The sequence below is a fragment of the Ambystoma mexicanum genome, chromosome 10 (assembly GCF_040938575.1).
Source record: "Ambystoma mexicanum isolate Mex_15411 chromosome 10, UKY_AmexF1_1, whole genome shotgun sequence".
In the NCBI taxonomy this organism is placed as follows: Eukaryota; Metazoa; Chordata; class Amphibia; order Caudata; family Ambystomatidae; genus Ambystoma; species Ambystoma mexicanum.
Genome location: NC_090932.1, coordinates 68,193,433 through 68,217,193, shown reverse-complemented (window position 1 = coordinate 68,217,193; position 23,761 = coordinate 68,193,433). Strand labels below are relative to the sequence as shown.

The window sequence follows — 23,761 nt, the reverse complement described above, 5'->3', positions numbered from 1 at the left end:
ATCACACCATTTGCCAGGTACTGCTATCACATGCCCAGTTACTTACAACATATCTCAGCTACTTTGTTCGTATAGCCAGGTACTCCCTCCATTTGCCAGCTAATGCCATATTATACCCAAGCACTCACACCATTTGCCAGTTGTTGCCAATGCCATTAGATGCCCAGGTAGTCAAACAAGTTTACATCTACATCCAGGGGTCAAGACCATTTTTTTAGGCAGATGACTCACTTGCCACCTGCCGGGTACTCACATCATTTGCCAGGCATTGCTATTCTATGCCTAGGTAATAACACAATTTGCAAACTCATTTACAAGCACAAACGAACTTGTTTTGCAAAGGGGTGGACAGTTTGGTTTGGGCTGCCGAGGTGAGTACCGGGATGCGGTGTCCCTCTCCATTACACGCACAGGCAGGTGGCTGGGGGAGTGATTCCCTTCCCACTAGCAAAGTTTGCCCCCGACTCCCCACCCCCTAAAGTGGGCAGCTGACAGGAGCAGGGGATCCAGGCTCTGACCCTCACACAGCTCCCTCTTCCTTCCTAGCCACTCTGGGAGCCCCTGCGCTTTCCTGCTGTTGATGTCCGGTGTGACATGTGACAGTAAGAGAAAGCTCCGCCCCCTTTAGACGCGCTGCTCTGCATATATAGAGAGGTCCTCATAGTGTCTACTCCTCTGCCAAAAATCATGGAAAGAGATGACAGACGAGAAGCCCCTCTAATTACAAAGCAGGACTAAGCACTGCTGTGGGGGGTCCAGTTGATTTTGTAGGAAACAGAGGAACACTGCAACAAACACATTCTAGTTTGCTGAGTTCTCCCCAACCCCTCTGAATCCTGTAGCATTAGTATTTTTACCAGTGAAAAACTAAAAGGGGTGCATTGAATACACAATAATAATCCAACAAAATGGGTTGATGATGCTCGAAACACCACTAATTCACCTAAAGGGACACTAGAATGACCCGCATGATGGATATGAACAGCTTTTCATATATCAATCTAATGCATTCTGGTAGTTGCAGTCTTTCTAGGCTTTTAGTGAAAGGAAAGCCCAGGACTGAAAAATGCATGTCTTCATGATGGGAAGTCATCTTGTCATAGTAAACATGAAGGTAAACAAGGGCAGCCAGGTGAACTCCACGTGCTTATTACACTACATATCACTGCTGCGGAGGCCCCACGTGCTTTCTGGTGTTTCCTCTACATCTCCGTTGGCGTGTGGGATCCTATAATGAAATTGAGTTTCTCTATCTACTCTTTATTTATTTGAATTTGTATTGCGCACATCTGCCCGTGGGCATGGTGGCGCTGTTACAGTATTCTCACTTGGGACAAGGGTACAATACAGCAGGTAAGTATGTTAAATACAATACATTGCAGCGGTAGGCATTACATACGGTAAGAGGTGAACTGGAGGTTGATGAAGCAGGTTAGTTGAATAGAAGGGTTTTGAGCTGTTTGCAGAATGTGATGTAGGATTTTTCATTTCTTAAGGCAGTGGGTAGCGCGTTCCAGTTTTTGGGTGCTAAGTGTTGGAAGGTGGCTCCGCCGGCTTTTCTTCTTTTGTAGGTGGGTACAAAGATCTGGTTGCTCAGATGGGATCTAGTGGGTCTAGAGGATGCGTTAAGGGTGATCTTTTCGGATAGCTAGGGAGGGGCATCATGGGATAAGCATCTATTCACGGGTCTGCCTCCCATCTGTTTTCCTTCCTCTGGGGCAGTGGTCTTCAAACTTTTTTGGCTCGGGCCCCCCCTGAGCCAAGTTTAGGCAGGCCGGGCCCCCCTGAAAGTGCCAGATGGACAGTATGTAGAAATCGCTATGAAATTTTGCATGCCGTCACCGCACCCTACTCCCAGTACAGACCCTGGGCTCTCCCCACCCTACTCCCACCACTATCCCAGTGCTCCCGCCCATCCTGCTCCCACCACAGTCCCATAACACAAGCGTACACATTTAAATAAAAAATAAATCATCATAAACGTACCTTCTGCAGGGGCCTGCACGTGGTTGCTAAAATGCCCCGCTCCAGGTTGCTCTGCCCGTATGTGCGAGGAGGCACAGGAGCACCCCCTCGCACATACATCCATGCAGTGCCCCAGCCAGCATTTCCAATGAGCTATGCAAGGCTGGCAAAGCAAAACACCCCCAGCGTTGCATGGCTCAGTGATCATGTGCGGCTGGGGAAATAAACTGTCAAAGGCAAACAGTGTTTCCCTTTGACAGTTCAGCCAGTCCAGGAGCACTCCCTCAGCTGGATAAAGCAGCTGAGGGAGTGCTCAGTGTTTCACTGCGCTGGCTCCTCGGCTCCTCCATAATGGGTGAGGTGGCCAGTGGGTGGATGCCTCCTCACCCATTATGGATGAGTCGGGAGGCTTGGACTGGCCTATAGGGCAATAGGGCGATGACTGTACCAAAAATGCAAAATGCTAGTGTAGGCCAATCAAAATGGGCCACTTTTTTGGCCAATGTGGGCCAGTTTGAGGAGTTGCTTCACTATGCAGCTAGTAGTTTTGACCATTGTTGCTGAATAAATATTCTTTAAATATCACAATTTGTTTACATTTGAATAAAAAACAACCCCTGGGTACTATTCAGTCTGTGACTAAAGGACTGAATATCCATTTGCAACTGCTGGCCATGTTTTCCTTGGCGCCTAAGACCGTTTTATGGTCCATGTGATCTTCCCCCTCCAATTTCCTCCAATCTAAAAAAAAAAAAAACACATTTTTTTTTTACACATTTCATGCTGGGCTCTGGCGCCCCCCCTAGGAGGCGGCCGCGCCCCCCTGCGGGGGCGCGTCCCACAGTTTGAAGACCTCTGCTCTGGGGTGTCTCCTGGCTCAGTTAGATTCTGTCTCTCACATTGCTCTACCCTACTCTGGAAATCCCGGGTCTCCCTGTTTTTCTCTTTGCTACAACACTTTCATGGGGGGTGCTTACTCCTTCAGACATGCTGCCTTTCTCTCTAAGATGTCTGCTCTATCTGAGATGTCCCCTTTCTATCTCTCATGTGTGCTGTCTCTCACGCCCATCACTCCACTATCTGTCCATTTTCCTTTCACAGAACATCGACCTGGGAAAGGGGGATATGGTGTATGTGTGTGTGTGTGCAGGTGAATCAGGGTATGCCAGTGTGTGGTGGTGGGCATGGGGGCCACAGGGGACACCATTCAAGATTCTTGGTTTGATACATAGTGAAAAGTATACATTTTACACCGAGAGGTTATCTTTCATGAACTGAAATGCATACATTAGATACTGAAATGTAGATGCTGCACAATGAGATACATATATTACCTGCTCAGATGCATGTGCAGTATTTTGAAATGAATACCCTATCTATTGAAATGTATACACTAGCCACTGAGGTACGTACATTTGTACTAGGATGTAGACACAGTATGCTGATGTGTATACATTATATATTGAAGTATATAAGTACGGTGGACAGTCATAATATCGAAAAAAAAATGTCGACAGACAAAAATGTCGACAAAAAAATGTCGAAAAAAAAAATGTCGACTTTCGTTTTTTTTCATTATATATTTATTTTAGGGGTTTCGGGATTAAAAAAAAAGGGAAAAATTAAAAAAAAAATTCCCCCCCATTTAAAAAAAAATGCATTGAAAAAAAAAGTCGACTTTTTTTTCGACATTTTTTTTTCGACATTTTGACTGTCGACATTTTTGTTGTCGACATTATGACTATAAACCTATAAGTACTTCCACTGTACACTGATATATAGAGTGTATTTTGAGATGCATGCATGATTTACAGAAATACACATGCTGTAAAGTAAGATATATACATTGTATTCTGATATACACCACACACACATAAATAAATAAATACATATTATATATAATGACGTGATATTTATCTAGCGCCTTTATCCAAAGCGCTTTACAGAGCACATATTTACATCCAATATTACCCAACCGAAATTGGTAGTCCTATCAATGACCTCGGAAGGATGAAAGGCTGAGTTGGCCTTGCCGGGATTCAAACCTGCAACCAGCAGATCACGCTCAGAACGCAGCAACGAGCGCTCAACCCACTGGGCTATTTTACCAGCGTTATATAGTATATTGAGATACATACATTGTATATGGAATATATACGCTGTACACTGAGATACATGCATTGCACACTAATATTTATATACACAGTATCTAAAGATGAATACGTTATGAATTGAACTATATACACTATACGCAGCAATGTATTCATAGCACACTGGGATGTATGTTGCCAATATTGAGGTAAACACATTATATATTACAATGAATAAAGTGCAGATTGAAATAAAACACATATTTTATACCGAGTTATGTATATAATTTAGTCGTTATATGTGATTTTAATGCTCGGATAATAGTGAAATATATTTATAACTAATATGTTATATAACAGTGAAATACTATCGAAAGCCCCTTTTCGCCTCACCTACTAGCTACGTATATTTAGTATTCATGGTCTCGCACTACCATCTAGTGGATCTTTTGATAATACAATTTCATATATTCAAAAGTTTCAACACGTGTTTATTTTCATTTACCTAACATACACGTGACCTATAAAGTACCTTTTAACAGAGCGGGGTGTCCCACCAACCTCCCTTCCCTCATTACCCCCTGAAGGGCCCCCTACTCCCTTCTTTTTATAATTTTTATAACTTAACCCTTTTTTTGTTTTGCAATTATAAATTGTACCTGCAATACTGCATTATTGCATACATTTCATGATTCAAACCTAGTTTCGATGTTTTTAATACCTTTGTTATTTTTGTAATCTTGTTATCATTACCCCTTTTTTATTGACCGTTTGTTTTTTCCTGCAATGAAATTACTGGCTACCTATTGGGTGAGATGCCAATGGCACATTCTAATAAATCATATACAAAGCCTACGGGAAAACACACATGATATAAAGGGAAATTGCTTATGCTATAAACTCAGGCACACATTGGCTTTTTAAAATGCACCTTCTATTCCATTCAACTCTTTTCAGTCACGATATAATCGTGAAGACACAGAACATGCAGTCTCATCGATGCAATCCCTAATTCCCACTTTGATTCTTATTCCAAAATGATCCCAGATCACATAGATATGTTTTAAAAATCGACTTCAATCAGGACACCATTTATTTATAATTCTTTGTTAATGCAAAAGACAACAGAAGCCACGTCTTGGGAAATGGGCGGTTCCTTTGAACATATGGATCAGCATCTTTGATATCAGCATTGCAGCTAATAAAACACAATCCATCTTTATTATAATGCTCAGAGCTCTTTCCACCACCACATCTATGTCTAGATGTGCTTCTCTACAGCCTGATACCTGCTGGTCCTGCAATTATAATGGAGCCTCCATTAAACATAGAAGAATATCATTTTGTGAGCTCTTTTTGGTCTCTGATATGACCTATATTCTCAAATATATTTAAAATCTGTGCCCCTCTAACGTTGGAAAATATGTGATTTAATTCTGTTGGATCATCAGATCTAAAGTTTATTCATTCACCAAATGTATTTAATGTATTTATTGTTCTGGTGTTCCAGGTTATTACTAATCATTGGAACGATGCAATAAACCTTTAGATCAATGAATAGTGGAATTGATTGTGTTCTACTCATAGCATTGGTTCCTGTGTTGCTAGCCGAGCTCACCGGCAGCACACATTTCCATTCATTGAATTTCTCACAACCATCCAATTGTTGGATTGCAATACTTTGATCACAATTCAAATGTTCCTAAACCTCCATGAACCTGTACAGAATAATAATCCTATTTTAGTTCTCTGATTTCTTCCCCCTCTCTAAATGTTTCTGAAGCGTTTTTTGTCAAATCGTGTATGCTTTGATCAGATTATTAAAGCATGATAATCAATTGCTCTTCTTTCCACAAGTTTATACTTGGTATAACATTAGGCATTATATTTAACAATGTATGTATATATTTCTGCATTATTTTATGCATTTACACTATTTCAATAGAAATTATTTAAATTTAAAAAATGTACCTTCTATACAGGGGCGTGCAAAGCATTGTTCATGGCCTAGGGTAATGGTCATTTTGACGCCACCACCTTACCATGGCCATCCTTCTCCAAATGTGTTCCACCACTTCACCTGCTTGGCTAATCCTCAGGCTCCGTGTGCAGAACATTCACAAACCTCATGTTTCTAATTATTTTGTTTAAATACTATCAAATTCATTTACACTCTTACATGCCTGTCACATGCAGGCAGTTTCTGGAATAACTTATCAGAATTAGAAAGAATTATCTTACAGGCAGGAGAAGACGCAATTAACACCAGGCACGATATTGTTATTGTAATTGTAATAGTTTATTTATACATTAAGCAGGTGAGACAGGTGGTGGAACACAGGGGCATTACTTCAAACCTTTGAAGCTCTCCTCCATGTCCCAGGGCCATGATATTTATTTATTTCCATGCTTCATTGCAGGATAGAAGCAGAGGAAGAGCACTATAAACCCCTGTGTAATTACATTCACATTTATTGAATCTATCCCTAGACCCCTGCACTGGCAAAGAGCATGTCGCCACTCGACACCAAAAAGATCCCAGAAACACGGAATGCCTTTCAGCCCTCTTCTTCTTCTTTTTTATGGATACTAGCAAAGCATACGAAGAAACTACTAATAGAGGCACACTTGCACAGGTGATCGCCACAAAAGAATGTTAACAAGTTAAGAGGAACAAATGAGGACAGAAGTGCAGCGCAAGGTCAGTATAAGAGTGATTAGATTGCACAGAGGCAGTGACAGGAGCGTATTAAGGTTTTTATGATAACAATAGAATTGACACACTTGTGGTTGCTTTCCAGGGTCCCCAAATAATATATGTCCTGAAGAAGGTGGCAAAATAACAGAACCGCCGAAACGTCAACTTATTGCCAGAACAGGAAGAACTTATTTTATTGTGTACAAATTTTGAAACACATGACGTAGACCTGGTTGCTAATCAAGTGTTTTTTCGTGGGTATTTGCGGTATTCACATCAGAGGGTGATTTAGGAACTGTGACTGTAGTTCCAGCTAGCAGTTTTCATGATAGGATGTATGTAACTTGGAATGGGTGGTCAAGCCCTGATGTTGTAAAAATTAAGAAACACCAGCATGGCTTTTTGTAAGAAAAAAGAAAAAAAACATGTTTGCAAAATAATAATGTGCAACATACCGTAATGCATTAAAAAAATAAGGCTAACAAGATAAACAAGATAAAATAAACAACCAATGCATTGAATAAAGTTGGTCATGAGCAATGAGTCCAGTGAATTGCATTAGCATCCAATGCAAAGGTGACATTATGAACAAATAAGATTGAAACAACTGTGTAATTATGTTATGTCTAACCCCAAGTACCCTACAGTAGGGGCATCCCTTTTGTATTAAGCATGGAATCTTTCCCTAGCACCAATCCAGACTAAGGGGCTGATTCATGGAAATAGGTGCGCCGAAAAACGGGCTTTGTGCGCCATTCTGCCTGCAAATCCCCATTTGTTAAACAGGGATTTGCGGGCAGAATGGCGCACAAATCGCCGTTTTTCGGCGCAAATAATTCCATGAATCAGCCTCTTAATGAAGCGCTTAGAAGCCAGCTCCACATTTCAAATTCTAATTACAACATCCATGGCATGTTTCCAGTAATTCTCATAACTAAACTACCTGGAAGTGGTTTGGAGCTGCCAATCTACCTTTCTTTTCTGCTTTTTCTACTTCAGCAGGACTATATGCCAGAATGGCATTGCTGTATCTAAGCAAACGCAGCACGTCCTATCTTCCCCATTCACCTTCAAACAGTTATTCTCTTACCTGCCAATCCTCCTACACACACACTCTCTCTTTGCCACCACACCACCCTTTTTCTGTGTGCCGTCCCCCCGCTAGCCTTTACTGTTGCCTTCATCTTCTGCCCAGAACCCTTTGTCTCCCCAGTTTGTGTCCCTTCAGCAATCCCTTTTTCCTCTCATATTGCTGCTAAGTGGCCCTATGTTGTGTGCGACACCTTCAGTCAGTGATAGCTTTTCAGCCAATAGCCGTTTCCATTATGGGAGTTGTAGTTTTATTTTTCCATTCTAAAATACAGTCGCTCAAAACCTATAGGTCTACGTGTCCCAGAATGCAAAGCTTTTGGTGTTGGCTAAAAAGCCAGGACTGGTGGGCTCTGTCACAAATGACATGGGACCACTAGGAAGCTAGTGTCATCCTTCTTCCTTTAACCCTTCATTTCTGTGACATTCTTCTGCGAGTTCTTCCATTCCTCTGTCCCTTATCCCTTCTCCCCTCCTTTGATCCTCCACCCATCTGCTCTCTCCTTATTCTGTACCCATCAGCAAATCCTTCCCCTCTACTCAGTGGTCGAAGTGTATGAAAAGAAGTAGTGGAGCTATGTTCCCTGCTGCCTGCCCCTGCTCCCCACAAACCCCATTGCCACAACCCCTCCCACACACAATACACCCCCCCCCCCAAACATTTGCACCTGCTGTTTAAGGGCACGCTCAGTGCAATACACTGAAAGTGAAGGTTTCAACTTCTTCCTACACTTTCATTTTAAAACAAAACCATTTAGGAACGGTTTCTTTTTAAAATAAAAGTGTAGGAGCTATACAAGCTAATTAAAAAAAGTATAGGAGCACCGCTCCCGACCGCTCCGCTCACTTCGACCACTGCCTCTACTCCTCTCCTAAATCCTTTGTTCACTTTCTCTTTGCTGCTGCCTTTTTCCTCCACCTCCTCTCTTTCCCCTCCTTCCTCCTCCTCTGCCCTCATGTGTTCTCCATCCTTCTGCTCCCCATCCTTTCCTTACATCATTTCTTCCTACACTTCCATCGCAGAGGGGAAAGGGCATTGAAGAAGGAGTCGGGGGCTGACCTGGGCCACCAACCAAATCACACCAAAGCCTCTGCGTGCTGCGGAAGGTAGGCTATCCCTCAGCAAACATGCACAAATGTAAACATATGCAAAGCCAACACGAGTTTCGGGTAGTGTGTATCGTGCTGTCTCTCCTATTTACACATGAATACTGTTTCTTATCTGCGCACTAGGGACAATGTCACATGACTCACTGTGCCGCCCACGGGAGCGGGAAGCTTGTTCTTCAGCTCATTTCACTTTGTAGAGGGTTTGCAGGAAAGCAACTCTGGGGGGGGGGGGCGAGGGTGGGGGGCGTAGGACTGGGCAGACTCTTGGAAGATTTGTCCTGCCTGCCAGTTTGTTTAAGGTTTGACCCTTGGCTAGAATTGGCTGCGTGTGACTCATCAGTATCGTTGTGGCTTTTGTGGGCAAAGGAAATGTGTGTTTGGCACAGATGCCTGTAGTTGTGTACATTTGAGGTGTAAACACAGGGTAGTTTTAGGTCTGTTTTTCTGGGTACCTGAAGGGCGCTTTTGTGAGCCTGTCTTGCAGTTGATTTTCAAGAGGTAACGCTTCTCGCAGTACAGTTAAGGCACGGCTGGTGGCGACAACCGCTGCTCATCGCATCTGGCAGTTGGCGAAGGCAAGGCTAGATGTACTTCCAAATGTTAGTCTATCAACATCCTCTTTTAGGAATTGTTGTTAATAATGTACTTTTATATTACAGTATGTATTTCATTGATTTATAATGACTTGTGATTAAATGTATATTGTTTTTAGAAGAAAGTTAGTTTTCTAATGATATTGTATTATATTTTGTAGATGATTTTATTTATGGTTAAAAGGTTCACAATGCACAACCATATGAACTTAAATAAATACAATTTAAAAAAAATAAGGCCTGGTTAACCATTTTTGTAACATAGGTCAAATATTTTATCAGATGCATTTGAAGTTGTTTAGGGACTGCTCTTGTAACACTATGTGTCCATTAACTTGGCAGTTTTGTTGTAAGTATTGGCTGTGGCAAATATCTGTTTATAGGCACACATTTATCCCTAAGCTTGTTTTGGCAGCTGGCAGAGCTCCCTGCCATGAGACAGCTGTTCTGGGAAGTTTGATGGGACCTGCGAAGACGCTGAGTGCAGGTTGGGATCACTGAAGACGTCACTGGTAAAGTCATCCTCTTCAGCACACACAAGGGTTCCCTGCCTCGGACCATGGCACTGAGGTCCGGACAGTTGGGCAGAGAGGCAGAGCCCATTTCCTATAAGAACCGGGGATAACAGTCAGCAGAGCTTGGACTCCCCTATCCTCCTAGCAAGTTCAGCACCTCTATCAGCAGCCCAGGTGAGAGCCAAAGTAAAGAGAGAAGTAGGGGCCCCACTAGGAGGAGACAAGGAAACCTGGAGAAGATAATAGAGGTTGGGGGGCATCTATGAGTGGGTGAAGCAGAGGAAGAAAAGAAAGAGAAAGGGAGTGGAGAAGCAGGAGCGCTTCCCTAGATACCTAAAGAGGATCATGCATTCGTGGTGGGGCACTAACTAGCACCCACCTAGACTATCGTAATAGTCAATTGTTGGGTATCCCCTCCAAACAGCTTTAGTGGCTTCAGAAAGCACAAAACGCAGCTGTCAGATTGATATTCAAGTTAGGTAAATCTGCCCAGGGGTCCTCATCTCACCGTGGTTTACACTGGCTTTCAATTGATGACCGTATTAAGTTTAAGACAGCATGTATTGTTTTCAAATGTGTGAATGGCATTGCCCCTCTGTACTTGAGAGAGCTAATTTAGTCATATCACCCTGTGAGACAGTTACGTTCTAGTGACAGTCATCTTCTGGCCATTCCCCACTCAGTTTACACATATCAAGGTGACAGAAGATTCTCTGTCTTTGGTCCTAGGTTGTGGAATTCTCTGCCACTATAGCTAAGGACAATAAGCTCACTTCTTCAATTTCGCCGAGCACTGAAGACTTTCCTGTTCAGGTAGATGGCCCTTTGTATTCTGGGGGCCCGGTTCTTGTCCATCTTTACCTTCTACCACTGTTGGTCTTATCTGCGCCAATATACGGTTAATTTTGTCTGGTGCGCATTACAAATACCTGAATGCAAATACAAAAATACAAAGGAGGAGAAATGAGATGGTAGAATGTGGACTGGTAGGAAATTAGAGATGGGAGAAGAGGGTGGATTAGGTGGGATAGAAGTGAAACAAATTTGTGAGAGAGAGAGAGAGAGAGCAAAACAGGATAATATCAGGGAGTGAGAAGATTAGAAGGATGAGAGGACAAATCAGGATAAGGAACAACAGAGGAATGAAGGGATTGGAGAGTGGGGAGAAACTGAAGTGTGGAGAAAAATAAATTATGCCAGAAGTTAGTAGAAAGGCATAAAGAAGAAGCAAAGCAAGGAAATGAAAAAGTGGGAAAGGAGAGAAGTGAGAAATGCACAGAAGAAGGCAATAGAAGAGTAAAGAGGGATGATGATTATAGAGAAATAAGCAGTGGCGGCAGGGGGGAGACATGAAAACATGAGATCCGGAGCAAGGGGAGGGAAAAAAAAGACAGGATAGGCAAACTAGGAGTGAAAAGTATTCCAAGGCAGGAAAGAAACACTTTTAGACATAGATTTTCAAATGCACCGCATCCCAACACACAGCCCCAAACTCACCAACTTCACCATCCAAGCCCTCGGTACAAGTGCAAAGACCTTTTACATATTCCTTAACTCAGATTCCAAAATGGCCAGTTTGCAGAAAGCCCTGTTTGGAGTGCACCTCCCGGGTTCACCGTGTCCAGTTCTTGAGGCGACCCTTTGGGTACAATGTCCTCTTCTCTCAGGCCGTATGCGGGGTACTGTGTCGAGCCCGAAATGCTGCATCCCTGGTTCTGTATGTCGATCTGAAAATCACGCCTGTGGCATTCTGCCCAATTCTGGAGGCCACGTGACATATGCAGTATTATGTCCAGTGGCATAGACCTGATCTGTAGCGCTGCGTCTAGTCATAGTGGAAATACCTCGGGTAGTGTGTCCATTTCTGAAGGGCACGAGTAGGGTGTGCCTCATAGTACAGGCCTTATCCAGGTAGATGGTTTAGTCTTAGAGGCCACACCTCTAATATTGTGTCCATGTCTATGGACATGATCTGAATCATTGTGTCAAGTCCCCTGAGGTGACAACTGAAATTCTGTGTCCAGATGTGGTGGCCACATCTGCAATTTCTGTCCAGTTGTATAGGACGCATCTGGCGCATTTGATTTGCAAAATGTGGCATAGTTGAGAAAAATTGGACACAGATCCAGGTGTGTCCTCCATAACTGAACACAAGGCCCAGGTATGGCCGCCAGACTGCTAACAGTACACATATTCCACTAGGGGCGCTCTAAGAATGTATGCACAACAGAGCGATTTATTTCAGAACCATAAATAGCCAGTGCAGATCTTCATCAACAAATCAATTATGCACTTATGCTGTTCTTTAACCAGGACTTTATTTTCAGTTGCACACTTCTAATCAAAAACAAACAAGTGTTTAAATAATGCTTATAAACAATTCCAACCACATACCTGGGGAAGCCTCGGTGCTCTTAAAATGCTACACCCACTCAATTGTGCAAACATGTATGTTTCAGTCTCTTAAAAACAGCCTATCAGGGTCTTCATCAGGGCACCAAGTCCTTCTTGGTTCATATTTTTATAACAATTCTATTCACAAATGTGCCAAGAAAAATATTTCTTCAGTTACTTATTCTAGCGTTGTACTCAATTCTTTGAATGTCCAACTGACCTTTATTGTGTCATCCAATGTTGTATTCAAAAGAGTTTCATGCATTATTCTCCACACTTGTGTATTCTTGAACTTGCCATCTCATATTTTATGTGTCAAAATAACTCCCATACCACGCTGCACCAACTACTTCCAACTTCGGTCGGGGTGATAATATGTACAGCACTTTGGCGAAAGGTCTATATAAATATCAAATCATTATCATTATGTCTTCAAGAGCTGGCTTCAAATTCCCCTGCTCGATAAAAATCCATGCTAGTACTGCCGGCCTGCCACATGTGTAAATGGCTGTTCTCCACAGTACACACCATGCCGCACATGGAACTGGGTGTAGTAGCTGAGATGTGGCCTCAGTCTTAGATACACTCCCCAAAAGTAAAATCGAGAAAGTGACACAGACCCCCCAGATTCCACCGGGAATTGCTAGGAGACGTAATCAAATAGGAGCCCCAGAACCAGATACAATACTACGGATGAGGCCTCCAGAACTACACCTACAACTGCAAATGGGGCTTTCAAGATTGGACTTCTAGAGCTTGATACAGTCCTCAAGGGTAGCATCGAGAAAGGACCCGCATACAGCAGATGCGGCCTCCTGGGCTGAACCCATCAGCTGAGATGCAGAGCCTAGAAATAGAATATTACAGATGTGGCCTCTGGAGCTGGACACCGTGCTAGGGAGGATGCAGTGCAGATGTGGCTTGCAGAGCTGGACACCGTGCTAGGGAGGATGCAGTGAAGATGTGGCCTGTAGAGCTGGACACCGTGCTAGGGAGGATGCAGTGCAGATGTGGCCTGTGGAGCTGGACACCGTGCTAGGGTGGAGGCAGTGAAGATGTGGCTTCCTGTAGTGAACCCAGTAGCTGAGATGCAGAGCCTAGAAATAGAATATTACAGATGTGACCTCTGGAGCTGGACACCATGCTAGGGAGGATGTGGTGCAGTTGTGGCCTGTAGAGCTGGACACCGTGCTAGGGAGGATGCAGTGTAGATGTGGCCTGTAGAGCTGGACACTGAGCTAGGGAGGAGGCAGTGAAGATGCGGCTTCCTGGAGTGAACCCAGTAGCTGAGATGCAGAGACTAGAAATAGAATATTACAGATGTGGCCTCTGGAGCTGGACACCGTGCTAGGGAGGATGCAGTGCAGATGTGGCCTGTAGAGCTGGACACTGTGCTAGGGAGGATGCGGTGCAGATGTGGCCTGTAGAGCTGGACACCGTGCAAGGGAGGATGCAGTGCATATTTGGCTTGTAGAGCTGGACACCATGCTAGGGAGGATGCAGCGCAGATGTGGCCTGTAGAGCTGGACACCGTGCTGGGGAGGATGTGGTGCAGATGTGGCTTGTGGAGCTGGACACCGTGCTAGGGAGGAGGCAGTGAAGATGCGGCTTCTTGGACTGAACCCATCAGCTGTGATGCAGAGCCTAGAAATAGAATATTACAGATGTGGCCTCTGGAGCTGGACACCGTGCTAGGGAGGATGCAGCGCAGATGTGGCCTGTGGAGCTGGACACCGTGCTAGGGAGGATGCAGTGCAGATGTGGCCTGTGGAGCTGGACACCGTGCTAGGAAGGATGTGGTGCAGATGTCGCCTCTGGAGCTGGACACCGTGCTAGGGAGGATGCAGTGCAGATGTGGCCTGTAGAGCTGGACACCGTGCTAGGGAGGATGCAGTGCAGATGTAGCCTGTAGAGCTGGACACCGTGCTAGGGAGGAGGCAGTGAAGATGCGGCTTCCTATAGTGAACCCAGTAGCTGAGATGCAGAGCCTAGAAATAGAATATTACAGATGTGGCCTCTGGAGCTGGACACCGTGCTAGGGAGGATGCGGTGCAGTTGTGGTCTGTAGAGCTGGACACTGTGCTAGGGAGGATGCAGGGTAGATGTGGCCTGTAGAGCTGGACACTGAGCTAGGGGAGAGGCAGTGAAGATGCGGCTTCCTGGAGTGAACCCAGTAGCTGAGATGCAGAGACTAGAAATAGAATATTACAGATGTGGCCTCTGGAGCTGGACACCGTGCTAGGGAGGATGAAGTGCAGATGTGGCCTGTAGAGCTGGACACCGTGCTAGGGAGGATGCGGTGCAGATGCGGCTTCCTATAGTGAACCCAGTAGCTGAGATGCAGAGCCTAGAAATAGAATATTACAGATGTGGCCTCTGGAGCTGGACACCGTGCTAGGGAGGATGTGGTACAGATGTGGCCTGTAGAGCTGGACACCGTGCTAAGGAGGATGCAGTGCAGATGTGGCCTGTAGAGCTGGACACCGTGCTAGGGAGGATGCAGTGCAGATGTGGCCTGTAGAGCTGGACACCGTGCTAGGGTGGAGGCAGTGAAGATGTGGCTTCCTGTAGTGAACCCAGTAGCTGAGATGCAGAGCCTAGAAATAGAATATTACAGATGTGACCTCTGGAGCTGGACACCATGCTAGGGAGGATGTGGTGCAGTTGTGGCCTGTAGAGCTGGACACCGTGCTAGGGAGGATGCAGTGTAGATGTGGCCTGTAGAGCTGGACACTGAGCTAGGGAGGAGGCAGTGAAGATGCGGCTTCCTGGAGTGAACCCAGTAGCTGAGATGCAGAGACTAGAGATAGAATATTACAGATGTGGCCTCTGGAGCTGGACACCGTGCTAGGGAGGATGCAGTGCAGATGTGGCCTGTAGAGCTGGACACCGTGCTAGGGAGGATGCGGTGCAGATGTGGCCTGTAGAGCTGGACACCGTGCAAGGGAGGATGTAGTGCAGATTTGGCTTGTAGAGCTGGACACCATGCTAGGGAGGATGCAGTGCAGATGTGGCCTGTAGAGCTGGACACCGTGCTGGGGAGGATGTGGTGCAGATGTGGCTTGTGGAGCTGGACACCGTGCTAGGGAGGATGCAGTGTAGATGTGGCCTGTAGAGCTGGACGCTGTGCTAGGGAGGAGGCAGTGAAGATGCGGCTTCTTGGACTGAACCCATCAGCTGTGATGCAGAGCCTAGAAATAGAATATTACAGATGTGGCCTCTGGAGCTGGACACCGTGCTAGGGAGGATGCAGCGCAGATGTGGCCTGTGGAGCTGGACACCGTGCTAGGGAGGATGTGGTGCAGATGTGGCCTGTAGAGCTGGACACCGTGCTAGGGAGGATGCAGTGCAGATGTGGCCTGTAGAGCTGGACACCGTGCTAGGGAGGATGCAGTGCAGATGTAGCCTGTAGAGCTGGACACCGTGCTAGGGAGGAGGCAGTGAAGATGCGGCTTCCTATAGTGAACCCAGTAGCTGAGATGCAGAGCCTAGAAATAGAATATTACAGATGTGGCCTCTGGAGCTGGACACCGTGCTAGGGAGGATGCGGTGCAGTTGTGGCCTGTAGAGCTGGACACTGTGCTAAGGAGGATGCAGGGTAGATGTGGCCTGTAGAGCTGGACACTGAGCTAGGGGAGAGGCAGTGAAGATGCGGCTTCCTGGAGTGAACCCAGTAGCTGAGATGCAGAGACTAGAAACAGAATATTACAGATGTGGCCTCTGGAGCTGGACACCGTGCTAGGGAGGATGCAGTGCAGATGTGGCCTGTAGAGCTGGACACCGTGCTAGGGAGGATGCGGTGCAGATGTGGCATGTAGAGATGGGCACCGTGCAAGGGAGGATGCAGTGCAGATGTGGCCTGTACAGCTGGAAACATTGCTAGGGTGGATGCAGTGCAGATGTGGCCTGTAGAGCTGGACACTGTGCTAAGGAGGAGGCAGTGCAGATGGGGCCTGTAGAGCTGGACACCGTGCTAGAGAGGAGGTAGTGCAGATGTGGCCTCTGGAGCTGGGCACCGTGCTAGGGAGGAGGATGCAGTGCAGATGTGGCCTGTAGAGCTGGACACCGTGCTAGGGAGGAGGCAGTGAAGATGCGGCTTCCTCGAGTGAACCCAGTAGCTGAGATGCAGAGCCTAAAAATAGAATATTACAGATGTGGCCTCTGGAAAGGGACACCGTGCTAGGGAGGATGCAGTGCAGATGTGGCCTGTAGAGCTGGACACCGTGCTAGGGAAAATGCGGTGCAGATGTGGCCTGTAGAGCTGGACACCGTGCTAGGGAGGATGTGGTGCAGATGTGGCCTGCAGAATTGGTTACGGTACTCCAAGTATGGTCTCTAGTATTAGAGAGAACACACAAGTGATGAGCCCAAGATTTGGACACAGCAGCCCCACTTGCATCCACATGAAGTGGGCTTAAAATGGGGGTTCTTCCTGCCAGCCATTGAGAGTGTTTGTGGGACCTGAGTCAAAGTCTTCGTACAGAGTCATTGGCTTTTTTGCACATGTTTTGGTTGGTATGGTTGATCACAGTGGGGCTCTGGATGGGGATGTGTTCCTTTGAAGATGAATGTTTGAGAGTGCCTTTTTTCAAACGTTTCACTCTTTTCTCCTCCTGTAACCACCTTCCGTTCCTCAATGTTCTCAAGGCTCTGTTTCTCCCACCGCCTTCCATGCTTCCCTTCTTCCTCCGGCCTCTCTCCTTCCTTCTCCATGCATTTTCCCACCTCTCCTTTCCCGCCACTGCTTATTCCTCTCTCAGTATCTCCTCTTGATGCTTTTCTTTCACCTTCATGCATGTCTTTCTCACTGATCTCCCTCTCTTCCGCTTTCGGATGTTCACTCCCCCTTTTCTCCTTCTTTCTCAATCAAAATGTTTATTCAGCTGTAGAAAATAACAATCACCAACCCACCCTAAATTGTTCTTTACCTGTTTAACCTCACACCTGAAGGTCATTTCTTTCTTTTCCTCCTCCTATTCTCCCCTCTCAACTTTCCCTATTTTCTTGTCTCATATCCTGTTTCATCCTCTCCCCTCTACCCCTTCTTATCTCTATCCTTCTCTTGTTGCACACTTTCTTCAACTTGTCTCACGTCCCTCCCACCTCACCCGTACTCTTTTCCCAACCTTTGGTATCCCTCTCTTCATTCTACTGTCTCCTTTCTCCTCATGTTTCTCCCCACTCCCCCTCTCTCCTTTCTCCTCATGTTTCTCCCCACTCCCCCTCTCTCCTTTCTCCTCATGTTTCTTCCCACTCCTCCTCTCTTCATTCTCCTTTCTCCTCCCGTTTCTCCCACTCAGCCATCTTCCTTTCTCCTCTCCCATCTTTAGTTTCTTCGCTGATGTGCCTTCTCCCCTCCTCTTCAGACTGTTTTCCTTTCTCCCACCCTCTCTATCTCGTTGTACACAAGGCTTCGCTGATGGAGATGCTGGGCCTGCTAGTGACCGCCTTCTGCTGATTGTAGAATCTGGTTGTTATGGTACCTGTCTCTGACTGCCTGTCCTACAGTCTAGACCTCAGTATCATCGCTGGGAGACAGTGATGACTTTGATGTGTTCGTGAGGAAGACATCACCAGTGACCCTAACTTGCTGTCAAGGGTGCCCCAAATTGGCCTAAACAGCTCTCTCGTGTTAGGCAGACCAAAGCAAATAAATACGTAGATTTGGAGTAAAACCATATGCATTTGCCATAGCCTCAAAGTACAACTAAGCAGTGAGCATCATAGATACAAGTTCTCCATGAGCAGGTACTACAGAATTTCAAACCGATTTGAAAAATATTTCAAGCAATGCCAACACTTGCACGTCATGCCTTGACTGGACAATAAGAATCAAAGTCTCAGTGAACATCATCAGTGTTACCCTCGTGAAAGGGCCAACATCAAGCTCTTCTGTCCTCAGAAAAACAGACCAAAAACGACCCTGTACCCACCTTTCAACATTTACACAGTCGCAGACTGCTTTGCTGAAAACACACACATTTCTTTTGCCCCCCAATGTCACCCTAGGGCGCACAAAGCAGCTTTGCATTGCCAAGGGTCAGACATTCAACACACTGCCAGCCATGGATTGTCTTTCCAAGAGCCTGCCCTGTCTAAGGTCCCCAGAGGTGCTTTCCTGAAACCCTCTGCAAAGTGGAACTGACAGAAGAAGCAGCTGCCCACATCAGTGGGCGGCGCTGCCAGTCATGTGACATTTTCGTAGTGTGTGTGAATCAGAAACTGTTTATGTGTAAGCAGTTCTAGCATGTCTTACACGGACTTCTCGACACAATGTACAAAGATTCTCAATATATATTGTATCTATTTCAACATGTTTATACGTCAGTGTATGGCAAACGAATGTAAAATGCACGTGTTTTACGTGTACCTAAGAGGAGTCAGTTTACAGTACGCCTTTGTTCCTTGTAGCAGCTGCATGTTAATATATCAATGTGTGTCTCTCAGTATATAGCATAATCACTATTTTATTATATCATTATATTTAATCTTATATTAGATTGTCTGTATTGTTCGTTGTCAAGCTGAAAGTGTTCTAAGAACACTCGCGGTGTCCTGAAATGTTCGTACATAAAGAAAACGGGGTGTTCTGAGGACGTTGCCCGTATTGTTCGCTGGCAAGTTGAATGTGTTCTAAGAACACACGCGGTGTCCTGAAATGTTCGAAAATAAACAAAATGGGGGTGTTCTGAGGACGTTCTCCGTATTGTGTGCCTGCTTAGCTGTATCCAATGAGGGAATGGCACAGAGAATGAAGTGGAAATGGTAGAAGGGCTGTCTAAGAGTTACGCGGTCTGCGGACAGGGCGTGCTACATCCAGGGTTTTCCAGCAAATCCAGCATGGAAAGAAGACTGTAGGAATCAGCCAATCAGATGTTGAGGTTGTGGAGTTGTGTTGAAAGAGACTGTGTGTAGTGAAGATGGCAGAAGTGGAGAAAGTCAGGGTGTTGGTGCTTGGAGATATGTTTGTGCATGGTTTACAACAGTACGCTCGATGCAGGCATGTTGCAAATAATTTTGATGTTAAAGGAGTGGAGGTGGTGTGGAGCACTGTGTCTGATTGCAATGTACAGGGAATTGTACAAGTTTGTAAAGATATGGGCAGGATCAACATGTGGTAGTTTTGCACTATGGTGCTTTCCATTTGGGCTATGTCAGTGCCCCTACTTTGTTGGCAGATTTGGAACACTTGGTTCAAGCAGTAATGAACATCCTTCCAAATGCCAAAGTAATTTTTTCTAGATTAGTACCTAGGGCAATATGGGACAATAGTTCAGGTTTTTTTTCTCAGCAAAACAATGCTAGGTGTGTAATCAACCGAGGCATGTGTGCCTTCATGCTTAGAGCTGGTATGTTCTTCTGTAATAATGAGAATATTGATTCCAGTAATGCTGTTTATTTTAAAGAAGATGGCATTTCCTTATCTTTTATGGGAAATGCCATTCTGTTTTGGAATGTAAGGGTTGCTTTGGAGAAGGTTATGTGAAGATTTTAGGAGTAAAGTAAGAAAGAAAAAAAATACAAAATAACAGGTGTCTGTCAAGCATCTGCAAAAAAACCCCCAAAAACCGGCTCTTTTCAGAGCCACCCTCAAAGGGGAAATGGGGCACACTATTTCAATTTACATTCACCACGCTCAGATTTTCGATAAGTCCGCGGACATGGCGGAATTCCGCGGACATCGAAATCACTAGCTAGGGGTTCAGTATGTTGTATGTTACATGTATATAAAGTCAGAGATATTATGGTTAAGTTATGCTACTAAAAACATATGAAATTCAGTAAAAAAACGTTGTTAAAGGGAGGTTATGGTTAAGTTGCGCTACTAAAAACCTATGAAATTCAGTGAAAAAACTTTGTTAAAAGGGACGTTATGGTTAAGTTGCACTACTAAAAACCTATCAAATTCAGTAAAAAAACTTTGTTAAAGGGACGTTATGGTTCAAAGTAAAGCCGAAAAACCCCTGAAATTCGTCAGTTATGGCAAGATAAGCAACCATAACTCGCGCCGCCGTGCACTGCTAACACTAACACCCAGGACATCAAAGATGACATCACAAATGTCATTGATGACATCAATGATGACATCACCTGACTGGCTCTCCCTTTCTTTCCTTTACTGACATATCTAAGCCACATAGTTTTCTTCAGTAACAGTCAGGAAGTAAAAATTGAAAAAGTACTATATTTGTAGACTTAGGGTCAAGTCATATCACATGAAACATATATATAGCGGAAGACACAGGCTTGAAAGAGAGCACTCCTTTCTGTGCATGAAAATAATCATTAGAGTTATCAGCATTTTCTCATGGTTTTATTTTTATTACTATACCTTCCCTGTATATGCTCATATTTGTATACATTGTACTCCCACTCCTTTCCTTAGGGTTCACTGACATCATTTCATACACATACATACAGTAAGTAGCAGCTTTGAAACAGAGCGATCATTTCTCTGCATAAAGATAATCAGTTAGGTTATGAACTCTTTCTTCTACTACTTCTGCTTTTTTGCTTACTTCTCTGTCCCTGTATATACTCATATTTGTATGTGTTGTTGTCTCTTTGTGTTTGTCTCTAATAATGTAATTATGTATTAAGTGGGTTTTATTAGCTACTTATTACATGTTTCACAGTACGCAAAACTCTAATAAGAAGCAGTTATCATTTCATTATTCTACAAGGCAAGATTATGAATATTGCACCTTCATCATGTATGCTGCACACACTGCCTACGTTTCTGCATGAGTTGCTTAGTACACTGGATAGAACTTCATAATAGAATGCTATTTATATCAATGCATTGCTTAATGCACTAATTAGCTCATGATATTTATTCAAATGATCCTTGACACTTTTTGGTCAACATTATAAGAATCCCTCCTACAGAGTTTTCACGAAAAGTAAATGCACATGTGATGTCATCAGTGATGTCATCAATGACATTTGTGATGTCATCTTTGATGTCCTGGGTGTTAGTGTTAGCAGTGCACGGTGGCGCGAGTTATGGTTGCTTATCTTACCATAACTGCCGAATTTAAGGGGTTTTTCGGTTTTACTTTGAACCATAACGTCCCTTTAACAAAGTTTTTTTACTGAATTTGATAGGTTTTTAGTAGCGCAACTTAACCATAATGTCCCTTTTAACAAAGTTTTTTCACTGAATTTGATATACACATATATATAGTATCTTCTCTGGCAAATTGTTCTACTTGCTGTATTACTGGTTTGAATCATATTTTGTAATTGCTTCTACTAATATTGTACCCTTGTTATAATGTAAAGCGCTTTGGCGTAAAGCGCTATATAAACATAAACATATGCATTTCAGTAGCTGCGTGTAAAATGTATTAGAATGTGCCGTGCACGCTCAGTGTATGATATACCTAGCTTGGTACACAATGCACAGTAAACGCGTGATTATGCAGCACCATTGGCAACCCCCAGGTGCCTGAAAATCAAAAACTCTGGTTGTTGGTTGTGCGAGCCAGATAACAAAGCTTAAAGGCCAGATCAATAAGTTTCCTGGCCTATTTTGTTATTTGACTCCAAAGGTTTGTTAACTGGCATTTTCTGAACAAGAATTACTATTAGCAATGGAGGTGCCAGCAATTAGACCATTCTGGTTATTACCGTTTACACTTGAATGTCAGCAGGTCCTGGGCACCAAAATTTCATAATTTGTATTTGCGGCATGCAAATAGAAAGGGTAAAAGATGGGGTTTACATGCGTGTATGCCGCCTTTTGCCCTTCACATTTGCACTCTGCAGTGCAAAGTGAGTAAGCGCTGCCTGGCATTCTCGCATGCCAGGTAGAATTTAATTTTGTTTGTGAGCGCCGCTTGCCATGCTAGTATGGAAAGCGGTGCTCACAATGGAAATGAAACCCTCCCCGACATGCAAGCATGTCAGGGAGAGTTTAATTGTAATTGTACACGCTGCATGTCAGGGAGCAAGTACAATGAATCTCTATGGGATTCACCCGATTTATGCTAATGCACAGCGGGCGGACCCCACAGGGATCTCCAGCATCTGCGCCGGCATGAAAATCCTTGCTGGCGCAAATTCTGGAGCATTTGTATGGTGGAGTGGAATGAGGTGGCAGAAACGCAAATTGCGTTCCGCCCCTCCTCCCCGCCATATTAATAATTGAATATGTGGCATAGCTTGATTGACAGGTGTTACAGCCTAGCTCAGGGCTTTTATACCTTTCAATCATGTCACGCCACCCTAGAACATGTGCTCCTGTATGTACATCCCAGGGTACAATGTGTGCATTCGAATATATTGTACGTATTATTAATGAGGGCCAGGTGTCTCCTATGTAAGCTATTGTATGATCCCAGATGAAGAAAAAGCTGGTCCCCGTTCCCTTAGCAACCTTCCTCAGTATTTATTTGTCATTCGCTCTCCACTCAAATCAGTAGCTCGCGGCTCCATACCTCATTGGTTAACTTGGTGTTGCATGGTCTGGCATTGGTTATACATTGGTGGGAGAACAGAGCATGTGTTGAGAGCAGTCATCGAACCACATACGTGAGTGAATTTGTGAACTTAAGTGCCTCTGTAAACTAGTTGCCCATCACAACAAAATAATAAAGTCTCTTATTTTGTATTTTTCTTTCCTTTGCAGCACCGAGCGCAGGTATGATAGCGGCAGACGAGATACCCGGTGGGAATAAGCCTGCCAACACCACCCTGGCAACAACCACTCGTACAGCCACACAAACGACACAGACAACCACAAGTACGGCAACAACCACCACTCGGTCTAATGCAGCACCAACCTCAATGGTAAATGCCACTCAGCTGTTGAATGCCTCTCAGGTCACAAGCGCGGCAGCACAGTACCCCGCCACGCAGCTCACCGCAGTGACAAACAGAGCAGAGAACTCTTCATCTACAACAACCACCTCGCACTCCGTGACAATTACTGAGGGTCTACAGGGAAATATATCACCCCCCGCTACATTGGTATCATCCGAAGACCAAGTCACAACAGGAAACCAGACAGGTAATGGCTCAAGTATAGTCATGAAAGCAGACTAAACAATGAAAAAATGGGCGGTGTCATAATTCAAAATGGCTGACAAGGAATATCTATATTGTTAAGTAAAATGTGTATAGATGAAGCGGCTGGAAGAGTGTCACTGCAATACTCCAAACAACACTGCAAAATAACATATATGCCAAGATCAAACATTCCATTCAGGAGACACTAGTCCAGTGCTGGTTTTATCTTTGAATTCTGTAGTCCTGGATTTCCCCATTATAATCCCAGGACTGCAATTTCCAGAATGTAAATTT

At 44.6% G+C, this 23,761-nt stretch overlaps 1 protein-coding gene across 7 annotated transcripts in view; it reads left to right on the top strand.

Annotated features, from left to right (window-relative positions):
* LOC138491156 (mucin-2-like) overlaps positions 1 to 23,761 on the top strand; it is a 595,603-nt gene that overhangs the window by 350,349 nt on the left and 221,493 nt on the right. For all 7 annotated transcript variants that reach the window (XM_069617519.1, XM_069617516.1, XM_069617520.1 and 4 more), the window contains exon 5: positions 23,088 to 23,468. In XM_069617519.1, coding sequence (XP_069473620.1) covers positions 23,088 to 23,468 — 381 coding nt within the window. The remainder of the gene's footprint in view (positions 1 to 23,087; positions 23,469 to 23,761) is intronic.